This window comes from Hemicordylus capensis, chromosome 1 (genome assembly GCF_027244095.1).
Source record: "Hemicordylus capensis ecotype Gifberg chromosome 1, rHemCap1.1.pri, whole genome shotgun sequence".
NCBI lineage: Eukaryota > Metazoa > Chordata > Lepidosauria > Squamata > Cordylidae > Hemicordylus > Hemicordylus capensis.
This window is the reverse complement of record NC_069657.1, coordinates 331,618,530-331,635,976: the sequence shown is the minus strand read 5'-3', so window position 1 is coordinate 331,635,976 and position 17,447 is coordinate 331,618,530. Positions and strand designations below refer to the sequence as shown.

At 43.9% G+C, this 17,447-nt stretch overlaps 1 protein-coding gene across 7 annotated transcripts in view; it reads right to left on the bottom strand.

Moving 5' to 3' along the window:
* Positions 1–15,701, bottom strand: part of ARMC2 (armadillo repeat containing 2) — an 85,157-nt gene extending 69,456 nt beyond the window's left edge. For 3 of the 7 annotated variants that reach the window (XM_053296959.1, XM_053297051.1, XM_053296872.1), the window contains exons 1-5: positions 12,778–12,895; positions 8,887–9,132; positions 8,139–8,211; positions 6,264–6,408; positions 4,948–5,158 (exon numbers count right to left, since the gene is read on the bottom strand). In XM_053296959.1, the coding sequence (XP_053152934.1) occupies positions 4,948–5,158; positions 6,264–6,408; positions 8,139–8,211; positions 8,887–9,092 (635 nt within the window). In that variant the 5' untranslated portion in view covers positions 9,093–9,132; positions 12,778–12,895. Of the gene's footprint in view, positions 1–4,947; positions 5,159–6,263; positions 6,409–8,138; positions 8,212–8,886; positions 9,161–11,967; positions 12,042–12,777; positions 12,897–15,590 lie in introns of those variants that run through there. The other 4 variants (XM_053297136.1, XM_053297320.1, XM_053297209.1 and 1 more) reach the window with 4 other exon arrangements.
* Between the last annotated feature and the right edge of the window lie 1,746 nt (positions 15,702–17,447).

The window sequence follows — 17,447 nt, the reverse complement described above, 5'->3', positions numbered from 1 at the left end:
ATCTATCTGTTTCTATGCGTCTTGGAGCACTGGCAGACGTTTGCTGGGTAAGGGGGATTATTTCAGTTCTGATAAGTGATTATAGGAGGGGAAAATCTTAGATATCAAAAGACCTTCCTCTTTACCATTCAGTGGCAGTCAGGAGACATGTTCTTGGTGGGTGGGAAGGTTAAAAGCATACACAGCCTACAATGCAAATAAATCTGCTGAGCACTACTTAGGGCTATATGTTCATGTCTCAAATACTACTGCTTTCCAGGACCTGGAGCACAAAGGTAGACATAAAATTAAAAAAACAAAACACCCAAAACTTAAAAGGACATAATTATGAAATCAGAAAGAAAAATTATAATCCTTAACACATACATGAAAAAATTAGACTCATTTAAAATGAGGGGCACATTTATTATTATTATTATTATTATTACTACTACTACTAATACATTTATTTCCCGCTCTTCCTCCAAGGAACCCAGAGTGGTGTACTACATACTTGAGTTTCTCTTTCACAACAATGCTGTTCTTATCATGTAAACAGTAGGCTTTGAAGGGCAAATCCATTTACATAAGACTGTTATCCTTCAAATGACTTCACTGCCATCATTAGGCATAGTCAAACCATATTCAGAAACCACAGCAAAACCAAAACAGAATAATTTGGCTCAAACTGCAGGACTTTTAAATATGTTCAAAAGTAACATGGGCAAGGGAAAATGAAAAGGTGTAGATAGAGGTAAATCAGTTTGGATGAAGATAAATAAGTAACTTCGATGCAACAATGTTGCTGCATAACCTACAAATTAAGTATTTGAGCACACCTGCCCATTTAGCAATTATCACTCCATGTGAGCTTTATTCTAATCAATTGTGAAAAATAGTTTTGCAAGCAAGTGTACACTTGGGTACCAAAATTAATTTCCAGACCTGCTATCATACCAAAAGAGCAGAACAAAAGCAATTTTTGGAAGGCTCTATACGTTTTTGCTGCCTATAGATTTCATAGAACAAAATTATTGGTATATTAAAGTGATATAAATCAAATTAGTCTGGAGTTGAAGTCCCCTCCCTCCCTTCAGTATCTGCCACCATTGTTTCCTTTTTAATTTCAAGAGTTCTATTCCACATGGCCTCCATTCCTCATCACCTGGAATCTCCCTTTGCTGTTACTTGCTCTTTCCTTTCCAGGATACTTGCAGACTTGAACTAGGTCCAAGACTCAGCTGTTTTCTAATAACTACATTTTCAAGCACTCATCAAGCAATTATGGTTTGGTTATCAAACTACGTTATCAGAGCCAGAATTAAAAAATATTCAGCCAATACTATTACGATGAAATATTTTGTAATAACCCCAAGTGTACTAATACATTCTTTCCAGCTTACTTTAGAAATGTTATCATTTATCAATAGCTGGCACAATCAGGGGATCTAATAGAGTTTATTTGGTGGTCGAGGAAATTTGGGATACAAATAGGATACTTAATTAGCTGTTTCTTCATCTCTTTGTTTCTTAGAACTGACAGATTCCTCTATAGCAGCAAGTAATTGCATGTACAGAGCCCTGATCAATCTTAAGTAGAACAGATGCTCTGGCAAGCAAGACAACAAATGGAACTATGGACTGATAACCATGAGTGAATTATGTACCAATGACACCTATCTGAATGGAGACAAAATGAGCATCTCACTCACATTAATAGCATCAAGGATGTTACAAAATAAAGAGGCACTGCCACTGAGAAAGGTAGTCTAACTGTATTCTTCTTGCTGCTGCAGTCTACTAACTAGGGATCTGAGCCAACTGCATAGGGACTGTAGTGCAAGTTCTGCATACAGGCCACCTCTTCACTTGATTCTCATTACACTGAATAGGGGTGTGCACGGAACCGCAGAGCTGCGGTCTGGCACTGTGGGGTGGGTTCCTTTAAGGGCGGGGAGGGTTTACTTACCCCTCCCGCCGCTTGTCCCCCTCCAGCGTTCGTATTTCTTGTAATGATTGGGGCAGCAGGATACCTCCCTGCCGCCCCTTGTCCCTCTGCAATGCAAAAGGCTCCGGCAAGCCTTTTGCGCCCGCCGCTTGTCCCCCTCCAGCGTTCGTATTTCTTGTAATGATTGGAGCAGCAGGATACCTCCCTGCCGCCCCTTGTCCCTCTGCAATGCAAAAGGCTCCGGCAAGCCTTTTGCGCACGTCGCACGCGAGCGCAAAAGGCTTGCCGGAGCCTTTTGCATTGCAGAGGGACAAGGGACGGCAGAGAGGTATCCTGCCCGCCCTTAAAGCTACCCCCTCCACCCGAACCAAACTGGCCAGGTCCGGACCGGTCCGGACGATCCGGAGGCCTTTACAATGGCCTCCGGACCAGTCCGGACCCATCCCTAACACTGAAAGGTTATTAGTTGCTATTATGGTTAAACAAAACAATCTGGCTGCAGACAACTCAGACAAAACACACCTCCATCAGCTGTGTGATGAATCAGATCAAGACTGTGCTCTATCTATAAAGGAGAACCTTGCCATTTGCAGATCCATCACCCGCAGTTTCGCGTATCTACGGTTGGATAACTGACACCCGACCTTGGCATAGGCAGGGAAAACCAGCCAGAAATGGTTAATTCTGCATGTCTGTGGGCTCAAGGTGGCTGGAAATCACCTCCAAGGTCATTTCAGGCTGCCATTTTATGACTCATTTGTTAAACAAACAAAAACCCACACAATTTTTCATGGGGAAAAACCTACATTTGTTCTTTTGGGGGACATTGCTGGACACCTGGAGACACACGAAGCACGGTAGGGCAATCCTCTCTAATAAAAGCCTTGGTGTCCGTCTGTGGACACCAAGGCGTGTGTCCGTGCCTCCCTGGGCTGTTTTGGGCATGCGCAGAGCGCATGCCCAGAACAGACCAAGGGAGACACGACCGCCAGCACCAGGCAGCCATGTTGGGCGGCCAGAAGCAGCCGCCGCGAAAAAACCAGAGAAGCGGCGGAGCCATGGGGAGCAGGGATGGAGGAGGAGGAGCGGGGATGAGGAGGAGCCAGACGACGCGGCAAGCCCCGCGGGGCAAGAGGGGGCAAGTGGTGGCGGGGGAAGCCGGCCGAGGTGGCGGTGGAGCCGCCGCCGAGGCCTGGCGCCGCTGCCGAAGCCAGGTGGGTGGGAGAATTTGGGGCCCTTGCCCGAGGAGGAGCCAGAGGACGCAGTGAGCCCCGCCGAAGCCAGGCGGGGGCAAGAGGCGGCAAGAGTTGGCGAGAGGGGAGAGGGAAAAAAACAAAGGGCGGAGGAAAACAAAGACAAAGAGAAAGTGAGAAAGAAACAGAGAGAGAGAGAGAGAGAGAGACAGACAGGTTAAAAAAAAACAGGGACACACACAAACACAAAAAAGAGGGGGAAAGAGATGAAGAACGCATAAGGGGGGGGAGGCTAGTGCCCATTATTATAACGGGCTAAAAAATACTAGTATATATATTTTTTAAAAAAGTTTTTAAGGCCCTTTGTTGCCGTTTTTGGCACTTTGCAGTACGTCCAGGAATATAACCAAGTCCCATTGCCTTAATGACTCTGTATCCATGGTTCCGTTATCCACAGCAGAAGTGGAGAAGGAACCACCATAGATATTGTGGGAACCAACCACTGCCTTGAATAAACCAGTAATATCACTGAATTTACACACAAATCTGTATTTTAATTAGGTTTCAAAAGGAAAAACAGCACGGGCTTTGAAATCTATTGGGTGCATTACTAAGGGTGATTTTGTTGTGGATTGCCTCTGGTTAGATCACTTCTCACACCCTAGTATTTAAATTAGCATTCCAGTACTTATTAGCTGCAAGCTATATCAGGAAACTATTGTATGCAAGGCTCCATTCCAAAAATCACACCATGTTGTATTGTGGGTTCGTGCTCACAAGGGAATTAAAGTAAAGTGTGCCGTCGAGTCGGTGACGACTCCTGGTGACCACAGAGCCCTGTGGTTTTTCTTTGGTAGCATACAGGAAAGGTTTACCATTGCCATCTCCCGCAAAGTAGGACATGATACCTTTCAGCATCTTCCTATATCGCTGCTGCCCGACATAAGTGTTTCCCATAGTCTGGGAAACATGCCAGCAGGGATTCGAACTGAGTTTCAGGAGCAAAGGTTGTAAGTAAAAAGTAGTGGTGTGCACGAACCAGTCTGGAGGCCATTGCAGAGGCCTCCGTACCGTTTCGAATGTGGCGGCGTCTGAAGGTTCAATGCTGGGGGGATGGCTCTTTGAGGACGGGGAAGGATGCACTTACACACCCCCGGCGCTGTTCCCCCACAGGCACTCTGTTTTGGGGAAAGTATATGGGCGGCAGTGTACCTCCCAGCCGCCCCTTCGCTTGTTCTAGGCCAGAAGTAACATCTCTGTGTGTGCCCGGCCTGTGCATGTCACACCCGGGGCGTGCACACCGCACGTGTGGTGTGCAGTGTGACGTGCGTGTGATGTGCACTGTGTGTGCTCGCTGGATGTGAGGTACACGCGCAGACGTTGCTTCCAGCCAAGAACAAGTGAAGGGGCGGCAGGGAGGTACGCTGCCGCCCCATATACTTTCAAAAAAATGGCACGCCGGCGGGGGGGGGAGTGCACCCTCCCCCACCCTTAAAGAGCCACACACACCCAGCGTAGAACCGCAGCTCCGCAGTTCCATGCACACCACTAGTAAAAAGGACGTCATCTCTGGGCCTGAACCGAATAAAATGAAACAAGGAAAGATGAGGTGATTTTATTTCAGTATCCATGACAATTTCACATAGGAGGCTGCTTTTTTGAATGTAAATCTACACTGACTAGAACGTACAATTGTATTATCTATGGTATTCTCTCCCATATTAACAGCAGTCATATGTGAAACTAATACCATGAGAGACTTAAATGTAAAGGTAAATATTTTGTGTAAAAATGCACAAACATTATAAAAGCAAATCAACTGCTGACCTTTGACTCATAAGTGGAGATGCAGATGTCATGTCTGCTGTTCTAGAACACACCTGTTCTCCTTCTGCCTTGTTATGATGCTCGTTACAAGTTAGTTGAAGACTTGGATTCTTTATGCCCAACTGGACAGTCAGTTTCTGTGAAATTTTTTCATTTCTTCCTCCTGAAATATCACCCATGGAAGCTTGTTCTTCAAAATTCAGTCCCTTACCTGCATTAACCAAGAGTCACATTTTGTTAACATATTCTTGCAAGGCAAACACAAAGTAAGAGGTCATTAAAATGTTGGATACGAATTTCTGACATACTAATATATATATATAGAGAGAGAGAGAGAGAGAGAGAGAGAGAGAGAGAGAGAGAGAGAGAGAGAGAGAGAGAGAGAGAATATAGTATATATTGAATAGTATCTATATACTATTCAAGGACTATCTACTTGTTCTTGCTATCTGTCATCAACTAAAAAAGAGAAATCTTTCAAAGGAACTGATGCAGGTCAGTCTTCTTTGCAGCAAAGATCTTTCTAGGGAAATAGGAACTTTTAAAAAAAAACAATGTAATTGTTCAGTACATATGAAGGGTTCTAACCTTTCAAATGAATGGAAACGTTTATTCCTGAACAAAGTGCAAGAATGTTTCTTATTCTGCAGAATTAATAATGAGATCCAATTAGACACTAAATGAGAGAGAGAGAGAGAGAGAGAAAGAACGAGAACAAACCCAAGCAAACAGTGTGAAAACTATTTTAAAACCCCACACACTCACCTTTACCAAGTTCCCTAAAGCAGCGGTTGTCAAGCTTGCTTCCAGAGGACACAACAGCAGAAATTTGTCTTTACTGAAGGCCTACCAGTTGATCCAGCCTCTTGATTTGGACATCACCCCCTCTGCTTTCTTAGAAAGAATGTATTCCTCTTTATAGATTGGTTCAATAAGCAGTAACAGCATAAAGTGCCAGGGCAAGGGTAGCTTCAAACTAGCCACCTACAATTTTCCCCAAATATTCACCTCCTGCAGACTATCTACTGAATCCCATTTACCTCCCCAGAGGTCAGATTAAAAATAAAGAAGCCTACTGAAGTTTGGTGTATCTTGATTCAATGTGCTAAAAGACAAATGCCTTTCATTTGGTATAATTCTCAACTCTGTTTCAGCATTAAAATGTGAACTGAAATTTTAAACTGAAAATTGAAATTTGGATTCGAATTCATCAGTTAGGGCGATCTCAAATTCTTTTAAGAACCTGTTTTAAACATGCATTTATAAGAAGAACGATGCAGAAACACTCTTACTGTCATTGGGAAGAAATACTTTACCAAGGAGATTTCCATGAGAATTTGTTCTAAACAGACGTGAGCGGGCATTGCTGACTTTTCTAATCTTCTCTGAATCCACCAGTGGTTTAGAGAGGGAAACAGGATGCTCTTCATTGCTAGTTGGTGATGAAAGCAGCCTTGGCTTCTGTTGTAAGACAAGAGATAAAACCCAGTCTAACATAAATCCAGTTCATAACTTGCTCATGAAAGCAGCCTAATGTCAGAATAGAGTGCTTTTGCAAGACTGAAGTTCCCTCAACAATAAATTTAATCAGAAAATGTTCTCTAAGTGGATCCCCTGAGTAAAGAGCTCCATAACATTGGAGCCACCACCAGAAAGGCCTTTTTCTGTATCCTAGCCAATTCTACATGCTTGGTAGGTGGCATATGGAAGATGGCCTCACCCCTGTGATCTCAAGTAAATTCATAAGGGAAGAAGTACTCCCAAAGATTCTGAGCCCAGACCATTGTAGTAAGAGGCTACCATTTCCCCCCACAAACAAATCTCCAAAACATAAGTAATATGCAAATAGGGGATAAAAGAAATAAGACGCAGAAACTTAAATACAAGCCTACATAGAGCCCTTTCTTACAAGCAGAGAAAGGGCTCCAACAGGGTGATGAAGCCTCGAAAAGCTTAACTCCCCCACAGACGAGCAGGTTCTTGTTTCTGGGTGTGTGAGTTGCCCGCCCAGACAATTACCGTCTGCTGGAGGTTGCTCCAAGAGTCGGGGTGCCAGGACACATTGTCACGCACCCCCCGCTCTGGAGCTCCAATAATGTACTGTGCATGTGCTAGCCGTGGCTAGGGATGTGCGATCCAGCTCAACGTAAAGCCGGGTCACCTCAACCTTGAGCCAAACCCCCTGGGCTGGCTCGGAGCCAGGCCAGGGTTAGAAACGTTTTCTTAAAGGATCAATAACTCACTGCCAGGCCCAGGCTAACTCACTCACCAGGGCCCGGTCCAGGCACACAAACAGCCCATGTGCATGTGTGGCAGTTTTCAAAATGACTACTGCAAGCTGAGAGAGGACTGGAAAGGCCCGAAAAAAGTCCAGGGAGGGAGGCCGGCAGGGGAGAGGGGGAAGCTTCATAGACCCTCTTGTGGCAGCACCCCCCGGAGGTGGCAAAATTACCCCAGGCTTAGCATTAAGTTCTTTGTTTTTTTAAATTTTAAACTTTTTGAACACTAGACCAGCTCAAACTCGAGCCAAAGTGGGGGCGGAGGTGTTGGGAGTGCACAAAACCAAATATGTCTGGTCTGGTTTGAGTCCGGTCTGGACTCAAACCGAACCGGGCAAGCCTGTTTTGTGCACACCCTTAGCTGGGGCTGCTTGAAGCCGTGGCTGACAGACAATCAGTAAAATGAGGTTAAGGGAGCTCTTGCTCCCTTAACCTTATTTTAAAGGGAGGCTTCATAGGCAAGTTTGCCACCGTGGTGCTGCCAGGATCATGAAAAACTGGGCTGGGCTCCTTTAGCCAGGTTTTGCACGCATGTGTGAATAGCCACCTACTGTTATTTCTAATAGAAGGAGCAGCATATTTGCCATGATTTCACAAGACTGCAGAAAAAGCACAGAATGTGGGCAAAATTCTCCTTCTTGAGAATCTCAGCTTTTATTAAAAAGGAGAACATCTAGCTTTATGGCTGCAAAGGTATGCTTGAAATTGTGTTGGCAATAGCTGCAGAAATCTCAGAAGCCAAAAAGGTGACTAGAAAATATTTCAGTTATTGAAGGTGGGGCTTGAGTATAAATCAGCACAACATTTATAGTTTGCAGAATTCAATTTTTCTTGGTACAGAATTTTGACTATCTGGGCACAGGCCCCCCCCTTTTAATTGTACACATAGTTCTACTAACAGGGGATACGCACATGGTCCAGTGGGCTGAGGCGTGCACAAGAGACAGGCCTTGACTCAACAGATTCAAAACTGGAAGCACGGAGACTGGAATTAAGAGACAGAGAGAAAGTGAATTAATGCAAAATCAACTGTTTCCACATTTCCTTCCATAAAGGGTACCTTCTAAGTGTGCACTAACAAAATAGAAGTGCTATGCCTGCCCAGTTGTTTAATAAACCCCCTAAATATAGCTCTTTCTTGGAATGCTAAGCAAAAGAGTAAAAGGCAGGTTAAAAAGGAAAAAAGGGAGGCGGATATACAGCATGATACCCTGCCTGTTTATTCTATGGAATAAAAATTAATGTGGTCTTAGTAGACAGCCTGTACAGCAACAGTGCTTCGCCTGTAGAAGGCATTCCTGGAGGTATCAGGAAGCCTAGAAAAGCAGATGAGAACAGTCATCCAGGTAGAAAAATCAGAAGACCTTCAGTTCCTACATTCAAAGACTAATAATTGTTCTGGGTTGACAAACAACTCATTCCTTTTGAAAAGGAAAAGCACCTCTACACCATTTCTAGCTCAACCTCTTACGAACTCTACACACAGCTAGAACAGGAGAACCATTTTACATCTACCTTTTATATTTCTCTGTGCCTGTTAAATCAAGAGCTACCCATTTCAATAGATACTACCCAATAGTCTACCCAATCAATAGATACCCATTTCATTTCCTCCTCACACAATATGCAGAGTCATATCCTTCTCCCCAAACCCCGGTACCTAAATGCAGAAGGTGGTCTATTTTCAGGCGTTCTTGAAGAGGCAGATCCAAAAAGTTTCCTGTGCTCCTCTCTTGGTGTAAATGGTCTTTGGGTTCTTAATGTCCTCAGTGTGTTTCGTGCTTCATTTATTATCTCAGCACTGGTCTTCTGAACAGCTAATGGCCTATAGAAAGCGTCTACATTTTTATTCTTTGAGGACTGCATGTTTCTGCTAGCACGTACTTTGTAGTAAGAACTTTGCACACTACACAGAAGAGACAGAAAATATAAAGCTACAATGGGCTTATTTGCAGTTTCAGTTTTTCAGAGTTCAGATCACATTCTGATGCACATCCAACCCCCATGATTCCCACTGCACAGTCCATGCTGCTTGGCCATGTGGCAACTCTGCAGACCAGCATGGCCAGTCTAGTCCTGCAAAAGCTATAGTTTCAGGATTCTTTAGCACTGCATTATTCCTGCCGCCGCTGGTATATTTCTGTCATGTCCTGGTGCAATAAACCTGTAAACTGCCCAGAGATGAAAGTGTACAAATTTGATTGATTTAAAAAAAAAAAAACAGCAGCAAGGAATACACTTGTACCTTTAAGACATCAAGACACGTAATGAACATTGGATTGTTTCTGATGAGCTCTTAAGTATACAGAGCCTACACATGGTGTAAAGTAAAGTGCACCGTCGAGTCGGTGTTGACTCCTGGTGACCACAGAGCCCTGTGTTTTTTCTTTGGTAGAATACAGGAGGGATTTACCATTGCCATCTCCCATGCAGTAGATGATCTTCCTATATCGCTGCTGCCCAATATAGGTGTTTCCCATAGTCTGGGGAAAATACCAGCGGGGATTCAAACCGGCAACCTCTGGCTTGCTAGTCAAGTCATTTCCATGCTGTGCCATTAGGTGGCTATACACATGGTGTAGGATTGCCTATTAGAATGACTATCTGCTGCCAGGCCTGCCAGACATCCACATGTTGGATGTAGTATTGCATAAGGCCTAGGCCAAAACCGCAAAGTCATTTTTCACAACTATGTGAGTTAATGGCCAAGCAGTTTGAGCCTATGTGCATTGGACTCTACATGCATATTCCTGGTGTGTGGATATTCACAGTGTAGGGGTTTAGTAGGAAAATATTCCACTTATGGCTACGAGCTGCACATTGCAGAAAGAAGTTGTTTGCAGATTGAAGCTTACAAGTTACTCAGGAGACATGCCCACACTGGATGTTTCAAATCTGGCTTATTACATAGGATTTTCAGTACCATTTACATAACAAAACCGAGAAGTGCTCAGTAATATAGTACCACCAAATCTATGCACTGAAGAACAGAGGATTCTTCTCTTTAACCTGACTTCAAGGGAACATGAAACAACCAAAATACCACCACCAGTGATTTAGGTTCATCCACTATGTTTCCCACTATGGTTCATATACACTGACATCATGACTCAATATAACACAGTGTATCAATGAGTGAAAAAATGCTTCTTAATAGACAAAAACAACATTTTTTTCAGCCCATACTGAAGAATCCAAATCTATAGCCAGCAAAAGGAAAGCAGGTATTCTGCACTTACAAAGATACAATAATCACTTCAAGTGAAGGCAACGGTTTTACTTTGTATCTCCCTCATTGCATGAAGAATCAGGTGCATGGCTTCTGTTACACATAGCATGGCACAGAGAACCACAAGTTCTTATGGAAGTTCTTATGAAAGCAACAGACCCTGATGATGTTGTAGTAGCACATTCATTATGCATTCCAAACCTAGAATTATGGATTGAATATGGAGCTAGGAGTTGCCTTCAATAACTAACCCACATATTGCATCCTCACCTTATTACTGGTATGACATACCTACTTTTTTTCTTCTTCCATGCCTTCTCATTTGCCTTTTCAATGACAGAAAAAAGACACATGTGGAAGACAAGGATGTCTTTTTGAAATGTGTAGTACTGCAACAACTTTATCTACAGAAAGCCCTGCATTTGCTTTAATTCATCATTTTAGAGTGTTTGAGTAGCATTCTTGTGGTGGCACAGGATAGGTCAATGAATGCAGTCAGATCTTACTTACATAGAATAACCAAACCATAAAAGACAGTCCTCCAATATCACATACATTCACTCCAGTCTCATATAATAGGAAACTATGGTTTCCGGATGCATGAATGAGCCTCAAGTGCTCTCCCCATATCCCATCTGCTTCTCTTTTGCATCTGAGAGGGCAAGCTTTTCCTTTTGCTTTCACTTTGAAGCAAACTAGAGTCTGACAAACCAATCTGAACATTGGAACTGTTTACTTTATAGTTAAGGAACAAACTAGCATCTGAAATCACAGTTTGATTCTAGTTTGTTTTCCCCTAATTGTGGTTTGAACTTAACCACAGTTCCCAGATTTGATGGAAGTATAGCCTTGATTGATTGATTGGATTGAATGATTAAGTGCAGTCAAGTCAGTGTCGACTCTTAGCGACCACATAGATAGATTCTCTCCAGGATGATCTGTCTTCAACTTGGCCTTTCAGGTCTCTCAGTGGTGCATTCATTGCTGTTGTAATCTAGTCCATCCACCTTGTTGCTGGTCGTCGTCTTCTTCTCTTTCCTTCAACTTTCCCCAGCATTATGGACTTCTCAAGGGAGCTGGGTCTTCGCATAATGTGTCCGAAGTATGATAGTTTGTAGCCTACTGTGAGGGAAAAGTAAAAGCTTTTCCTCGCCTCCACTCATGAATGAAAGAGGAAAGGGAAAGAAAGAGCATTGGAGGAGTCAGGGGCGTAACTACTATTAGGCAAGGGGAGGTGGCTGCCTGGGGGCCCCCACGCCTCGAGGGGCCCCCCCAGAGGCAAGTCACATGACTATACATTGTGAAGTGTGTGTGTGTGTGTGTGTGTGTGTATCACCGAGGGGGCCATTTTAAAATTTTGTCTCTGGGCCCACTCCAGCCTTGTTACGCCCCTGGGAGGAGTCCATGGCTTGCAGAAGTTCACATAGCAGGGAATCACATTTTCCCATTACTCTGAACCAGGCTATTGTTTCAACACCCAAACAACTGCAATCCAATATTTGGAGAAACTACCTATTAGGATCCAGAATCTATGAGACTGCAGACTGAAAACAAGTGATGATTTAACCCATCAGCCACTCTGGACAACACCTCCTGGCGTCATATGTTCATTTCTAAAGAATTTCTCCCATTTATCCACTGTGTTCGGTCAAAGCTTTTGGGTTTGGATATGATATGGATACTGGCTGACAGACTAAATTACCCATAAGTAGTCCCGTGTAAATTAACTGGACATCTTAGTCATGACCAACTTGCCCCATTAATTTCAATAGGGCTACTCATGAGTAATTTAGTCTGGCGTCAGGTGATGTCACCAGCCACTAACATATGTGGAAGTAAAATTTTGGATGGTCTGAGCCGGGAGAGGGGCATTTTGATATACAGTTTAGCTGGTATGGCATTTAAAAAAACATTTTTTGTCTTTTCAGCATAACTAAAGCGCACTGACAATCGTACGTGCCAAATGGCAAGCCAAATCTGAAAAACTCATATTGGGGGTTGCAGGGAAGGGGTTAAATAAAGAGAGGAAGCAGTATTTAAGCCCTCCGAGTGGAGGCAATGCGCTAAAAGAGTTCCAAGACTCATTCTACACAGTTTTGGGGGGGCTGCCTTTAGGTAAAGTGTCCCATACACTCTTTAAGGCAGGGCCACCTATCCCCACTGGGGCCCAGAGGGGCCACGGCGGCACACTAATGGACAGCCCCAGCCGCCACGGCGGCAAGCACACCCCACTTCTTCTGGCCAGAAAGAGAAAGGGCGCGCCGTGCGGGGGCACCTGGGCCGCCCACCGCTTGCGCTTCGCTCTCCCCCACCCCGACTTACAGGCATGCCGTTGACTCTCGTTCGAAGGGCTGAGTTCGGCTTCCGTAGCAACCGAGAGGAGTCCTCCCCAGGAGGAGTAGCGGGGGACAACAGCCCTCCTTCCTCCTGATTGGCTGAATCGCTCAGACGCAGCAGCGAAGGCAACGCTGGCTGCTGCTCAGCAACAGCATTTCCTTCCCCGCCGAGCCTGTCAGTCAGGCTGACCGAGGAGCGGGCTGAGCTTGAGCGGCACCCCGCTCGCCAGCCACAGAAGAGGAGGGATAGATACACTGTAGAGTCCAGAAGGCGGGAGAAATTAATACTGTGTGGCTGGCTTTTTTTGTTGTTGTTTTGTGTGTGTGTGTGTGTGTGTGTGTGTGTGTGTGTGTGTGTGTTTTGGCCTGTTTCCAAGACAAATTCACCTGGCTTCTATTTTCTTGCCACACGGGCATAGGCGGCGTGGGGTTTTACCTTGTGGCTGGCTCAGGCGTTTTCATTGCCTCCTGTGCGTTCTTATTTTATTTGTCAGAAACCTTGGCAAGAATTGCTTATGAGGAGTGCACTTTTTGGCTCTGAGTAACATAGGAAATGAGTTGGGTGTACTACAAAAATTATTTTCAAAGTATATACAATATAACCAAGGGGGGGAATCAAATGCTATAATGTCCCTAAACGCATATGATTCTAATTCAATACAAAAATATAGTGTTATCCTACCAACAAAACACAGACACACACAAAATAAAAACTAAATAAAAAGTAGCATCCAGTTATATCCCCTCACATTTTAACCCCTTCAACTACCACATTAAGAAGATAACCATGTATCCTTTTCATCCTGAAAATTATTTCAATATCTTGAAAGAAGATTCCACTTTTCAACAGATTTATCCTGGTTTACTCCCTCTGCTGCTCTTTTGCAGTAAGTTATTTTCAACATACTGTAAGACCATTCCACACTTTCAAAATCAGCCATTAATAGCTGGACTCAACTGCAATTTCTGTTTCACTACAATATAAATTCCTGCTAGAACCAGCAAATTGGTTATCCATTCTAAGTTCACCATTTTACATAAACATCTTTATGTAACCAACTAATGCTATGCTTGGCTATTAAGAGTGAGGAGCCAGCAAAGTCTTTGGGGCTGTAGCTCAGTGGTAGAGCATCTATTTCTCTGGTTCAGTCTTCAGGTTCCTCCCTGAAACCATGGAGACCCACTGCCAGTCAGTGTAGACAATATTGAGCTAGATGTACCAAAGGTCTGACTTGGTACAAGGCAACATCCTATGTTCCTATTAGGACTTCTAATCAAAATTTGCTCATCAATGGGCATCTCCCAAACATATAAGTCAGTACCCTCCATTCTACATTTCCAGCACTGATCATGGTTCAAATGTTTTAATCTAGCTGGAGTCAAATACTTCCTATACTGAACTTTAATCACACTCCTAATGTTAGCTAAAAGCCATTCCCTTCTGATTCTTCCTCTAACACTCTGTTCCACCTTCTCATATCATTAGCTGGTTTATCTTTCAGTATCTGCAAGAGTGCATACTGTTTATTTATTTGTCTTTTTGATACAGGACATTTTAGCATGTACTCAGCCCAGGTTAAATCACGCAAAAGTACAAATGTTGTGTAAATTTTACAGTCACAGCTGGAAATATTGGAACATGACAGGTCAAACCCCCCTCCCCACCCATTATCACTTGATTGTACATTAAGCTACCTATTCTGCTATCACCACCTGAGATATGGAGCAGACAAAATGGGCAAGTTTGTTGGTTGAGTTTGGAGAGAGAGCAAGAGAGAGCAATCAAACTGCTGAAGCTAGTGTGTGGTGACGAAAAGAGGATGCTGCTGCATGCCAGCTCTATCCTCACTATTGCCACTGTTGACCTACAACATCATACAGCAGCTAGAGCATACTCCGAAGGTGGGACCAGCCCCTGGCAAGGGAGAAGAGGGGTAGCACCATTAAGGGAGATAGGGCCCAGTATCCGGGAACAGGGCTGGTGGCTCATTGCATTTTGCCTCAAGCAGTGAAAAGTGATGAGCCGGCTCTGTGGCTAATTTTTATATGACATTTTCCAATTGGGCAGAAGTCCCAGTTTGATCTTATACTATATAATTCCCTGCTACTTTGACTATACTTCTACTTGTCCATCCGTCAATCCAGACTTAACTGTGTAACACGGGAAATGCATTAGGCACAGTTGCTACCTACCAGTCTATAGTCAATGGAAGAAGGCCTTGGGGATCTGACTCAGTCCTGCTCCCTTTGTGGATCAGGATGGTAAATATTTTGGGCAACGTTTCTGCTATCTGCTTATCCAGTTTCTGTGTAACAAATGGCATGAATGTATTGTATTTCAAAAATTTCTGGTCCACAGAATTTCCTGGGCCCAGCCCCCAGCAATAGAAAATTTCTGGATGCAGCCCTGCTTCCATGTGACTTGCACGTGCACAGAACTGCCACTGCCAATATGCAGCAGTTAACCAAAATAACAAATATTTTGGCCCAATATGGTATATACTACAAAAGGGTTAGGGGAAAACCTGCTTCACCCCAGTTGGTGTGGCAGGTGGACACAGTTCCACCCATGAGTAGAGCTCCATCACAGCAGCCTCTATGGAGATACAGCTTTTGAAACCTAAGAGAGAAAATGGCACTCTCTCTGGGACAGGTCAACACTCATTGCAGTAGTAAAATTAGTATTGTCCTACCATTGTATTTATTAATAGCAGAGAAACAATGTGGAAATACAGAGAGGCAAGAACATATCTTACGAGCAGGAAGTAAGTCTACCACATATTCACAAATGATACTTACTAGACAGAGGCGGCTCCTCATTTGGGGCAGCAGGGACGTTCTTCTCCTCCTTGCTAGTCCCCCATTCTCTCATCAAATGTGCCATCTCTTCCCCTCCATTTTTCTCTCTGTGTGTCCATTTCTCTTGCTTGAATGTTGCTTTTGCATTTTCACTGCTTGCCAATAGATGGCATTGATTCTTGGTCTTTTTTCTAAATTCCTTTGTAAAGCCATTTCCTCCCTCTTAGAGTGTTCAGTGAGATCTGTTGCCCCCACCCCTGAGTAAGTACCATACTTAGTCACTACCCAAATTGCATATTTAGTACCTCAGCACCCATCAGGATGTGCCTTTTCCTTTTCCTTTCCTCCTAAGGGTGGGCAGGGACTAGCCCAGCCCGCAAGCAATCATAAGAATAGCTTACAGGCACAAATTCTGACCAATAGCCAGTAAACAAGGCCATTCCAGTCATCTGATTTCCCAGGGTCTTTCTAGCAAGGCTGAGCAGGCTCTCTGGAGGTCTATGTGCAAAACTGGACGACTTGGTCTTCAAGGAAATGGAATTCAGAATAGGTAGGCGACCTGGATAGCTTTCTCCACGCTCCCCTTCTCCAGAGGGAAGCCAGCCCTTTTATCCTCAATCAGTACTCTAACCAAGCCCTCAGAAGGCATTGGCTTTCTCCAGTATTTGCTGGGAGCACTTTTCCTTTTTTAAATGCCACTTGCAAATCTTAAGAAGATTCATAGATCTAGAGAATGAGGGGGAAAGTGGAGGATATGGTGAACTGGTACTTCCTCTGAGTAGTTATTTTATTAAAAAGCAAGCAGCCCCCTGCCACCTTATGTGACTTTTAAGAAATACCTCAAGCTAGCTCCTTTATCTTTCTCTTACTCTCCCGCCCCTCTTGAGGGTGAAACTGGAGGGTGGGAGCTTATAGCTTCCAAATAAAACAAAACATTTTAACTGATGTTACTAATTGGACAACTTCAAACTTATCCTGTTTGCAATGTTTGTGTCTTTAATGCAGAAATTTGTCTATTTCTTAAGAATTCTCAGATTATTGCCTTCTCTTCATGGGCAACCTAAAAGGCACAGCTTGGAAACCATGCCATCCAAAATAGTCAAGTAGCTCCACCGCTCTGTATTCTGAGATTATTGCCTTCTCTTCATGGGCAACCTAAAAGGCACAGCTTGTTTTTGGTGAGTGGTAGTAGTACTGAAAGGAGAGGTCCTCAGCATAAGTTCTTTGTACAGGTTTGTGATTTATATGGCTTAATTTTCATACCTTCTCTTCATGGGCAACCTAAAAGGCACAGCTTGGAAACCATGCCATCCAAAATAGTCAAGTAGCTCCACCACTCTATATTCCTTATGCCAGTTTTTGGCTGGCTGTTTTGTGGGTTGGGCTGTTCTTGTTTTTGGTGAGTGGTAGTAGTACTGAAAGGAGAGGTCCTCAGCATAAGTTCTTTGTACAGGTTTGTGATTTATATGGCTTAATTTTCATATCTGATAAAGGAGTGTCTCAAATAAATTTTGCATAGAACTGCCATCAATTCTATAGTTTATTCCAAGTAAAGCCTTAATGTTACTAGCAATACTTCTGCCGGCTCCCAGGAACATCCCCCCCTCCCCCGGCCCATTTGTGTTTGAGTCTCCAGGCTTGGAGTTCTCCCTCTTGATATACTCAGGAGCCTTACAGCATCGTGAGCTCTCCATTTATGGCACATGGAGACTGATCACTTAGTTGACAGTGGGCCAGTCACCCCTAGATTTGGCTCCTAACAAGAAAATTGGAAAGGTGAGCAGATGTATGTCCTCTCTATGCTGGGCCTCCAGCCTCAAAGTCAGGATGCCTCTGAGTACCAGTTATAGGGAAGTA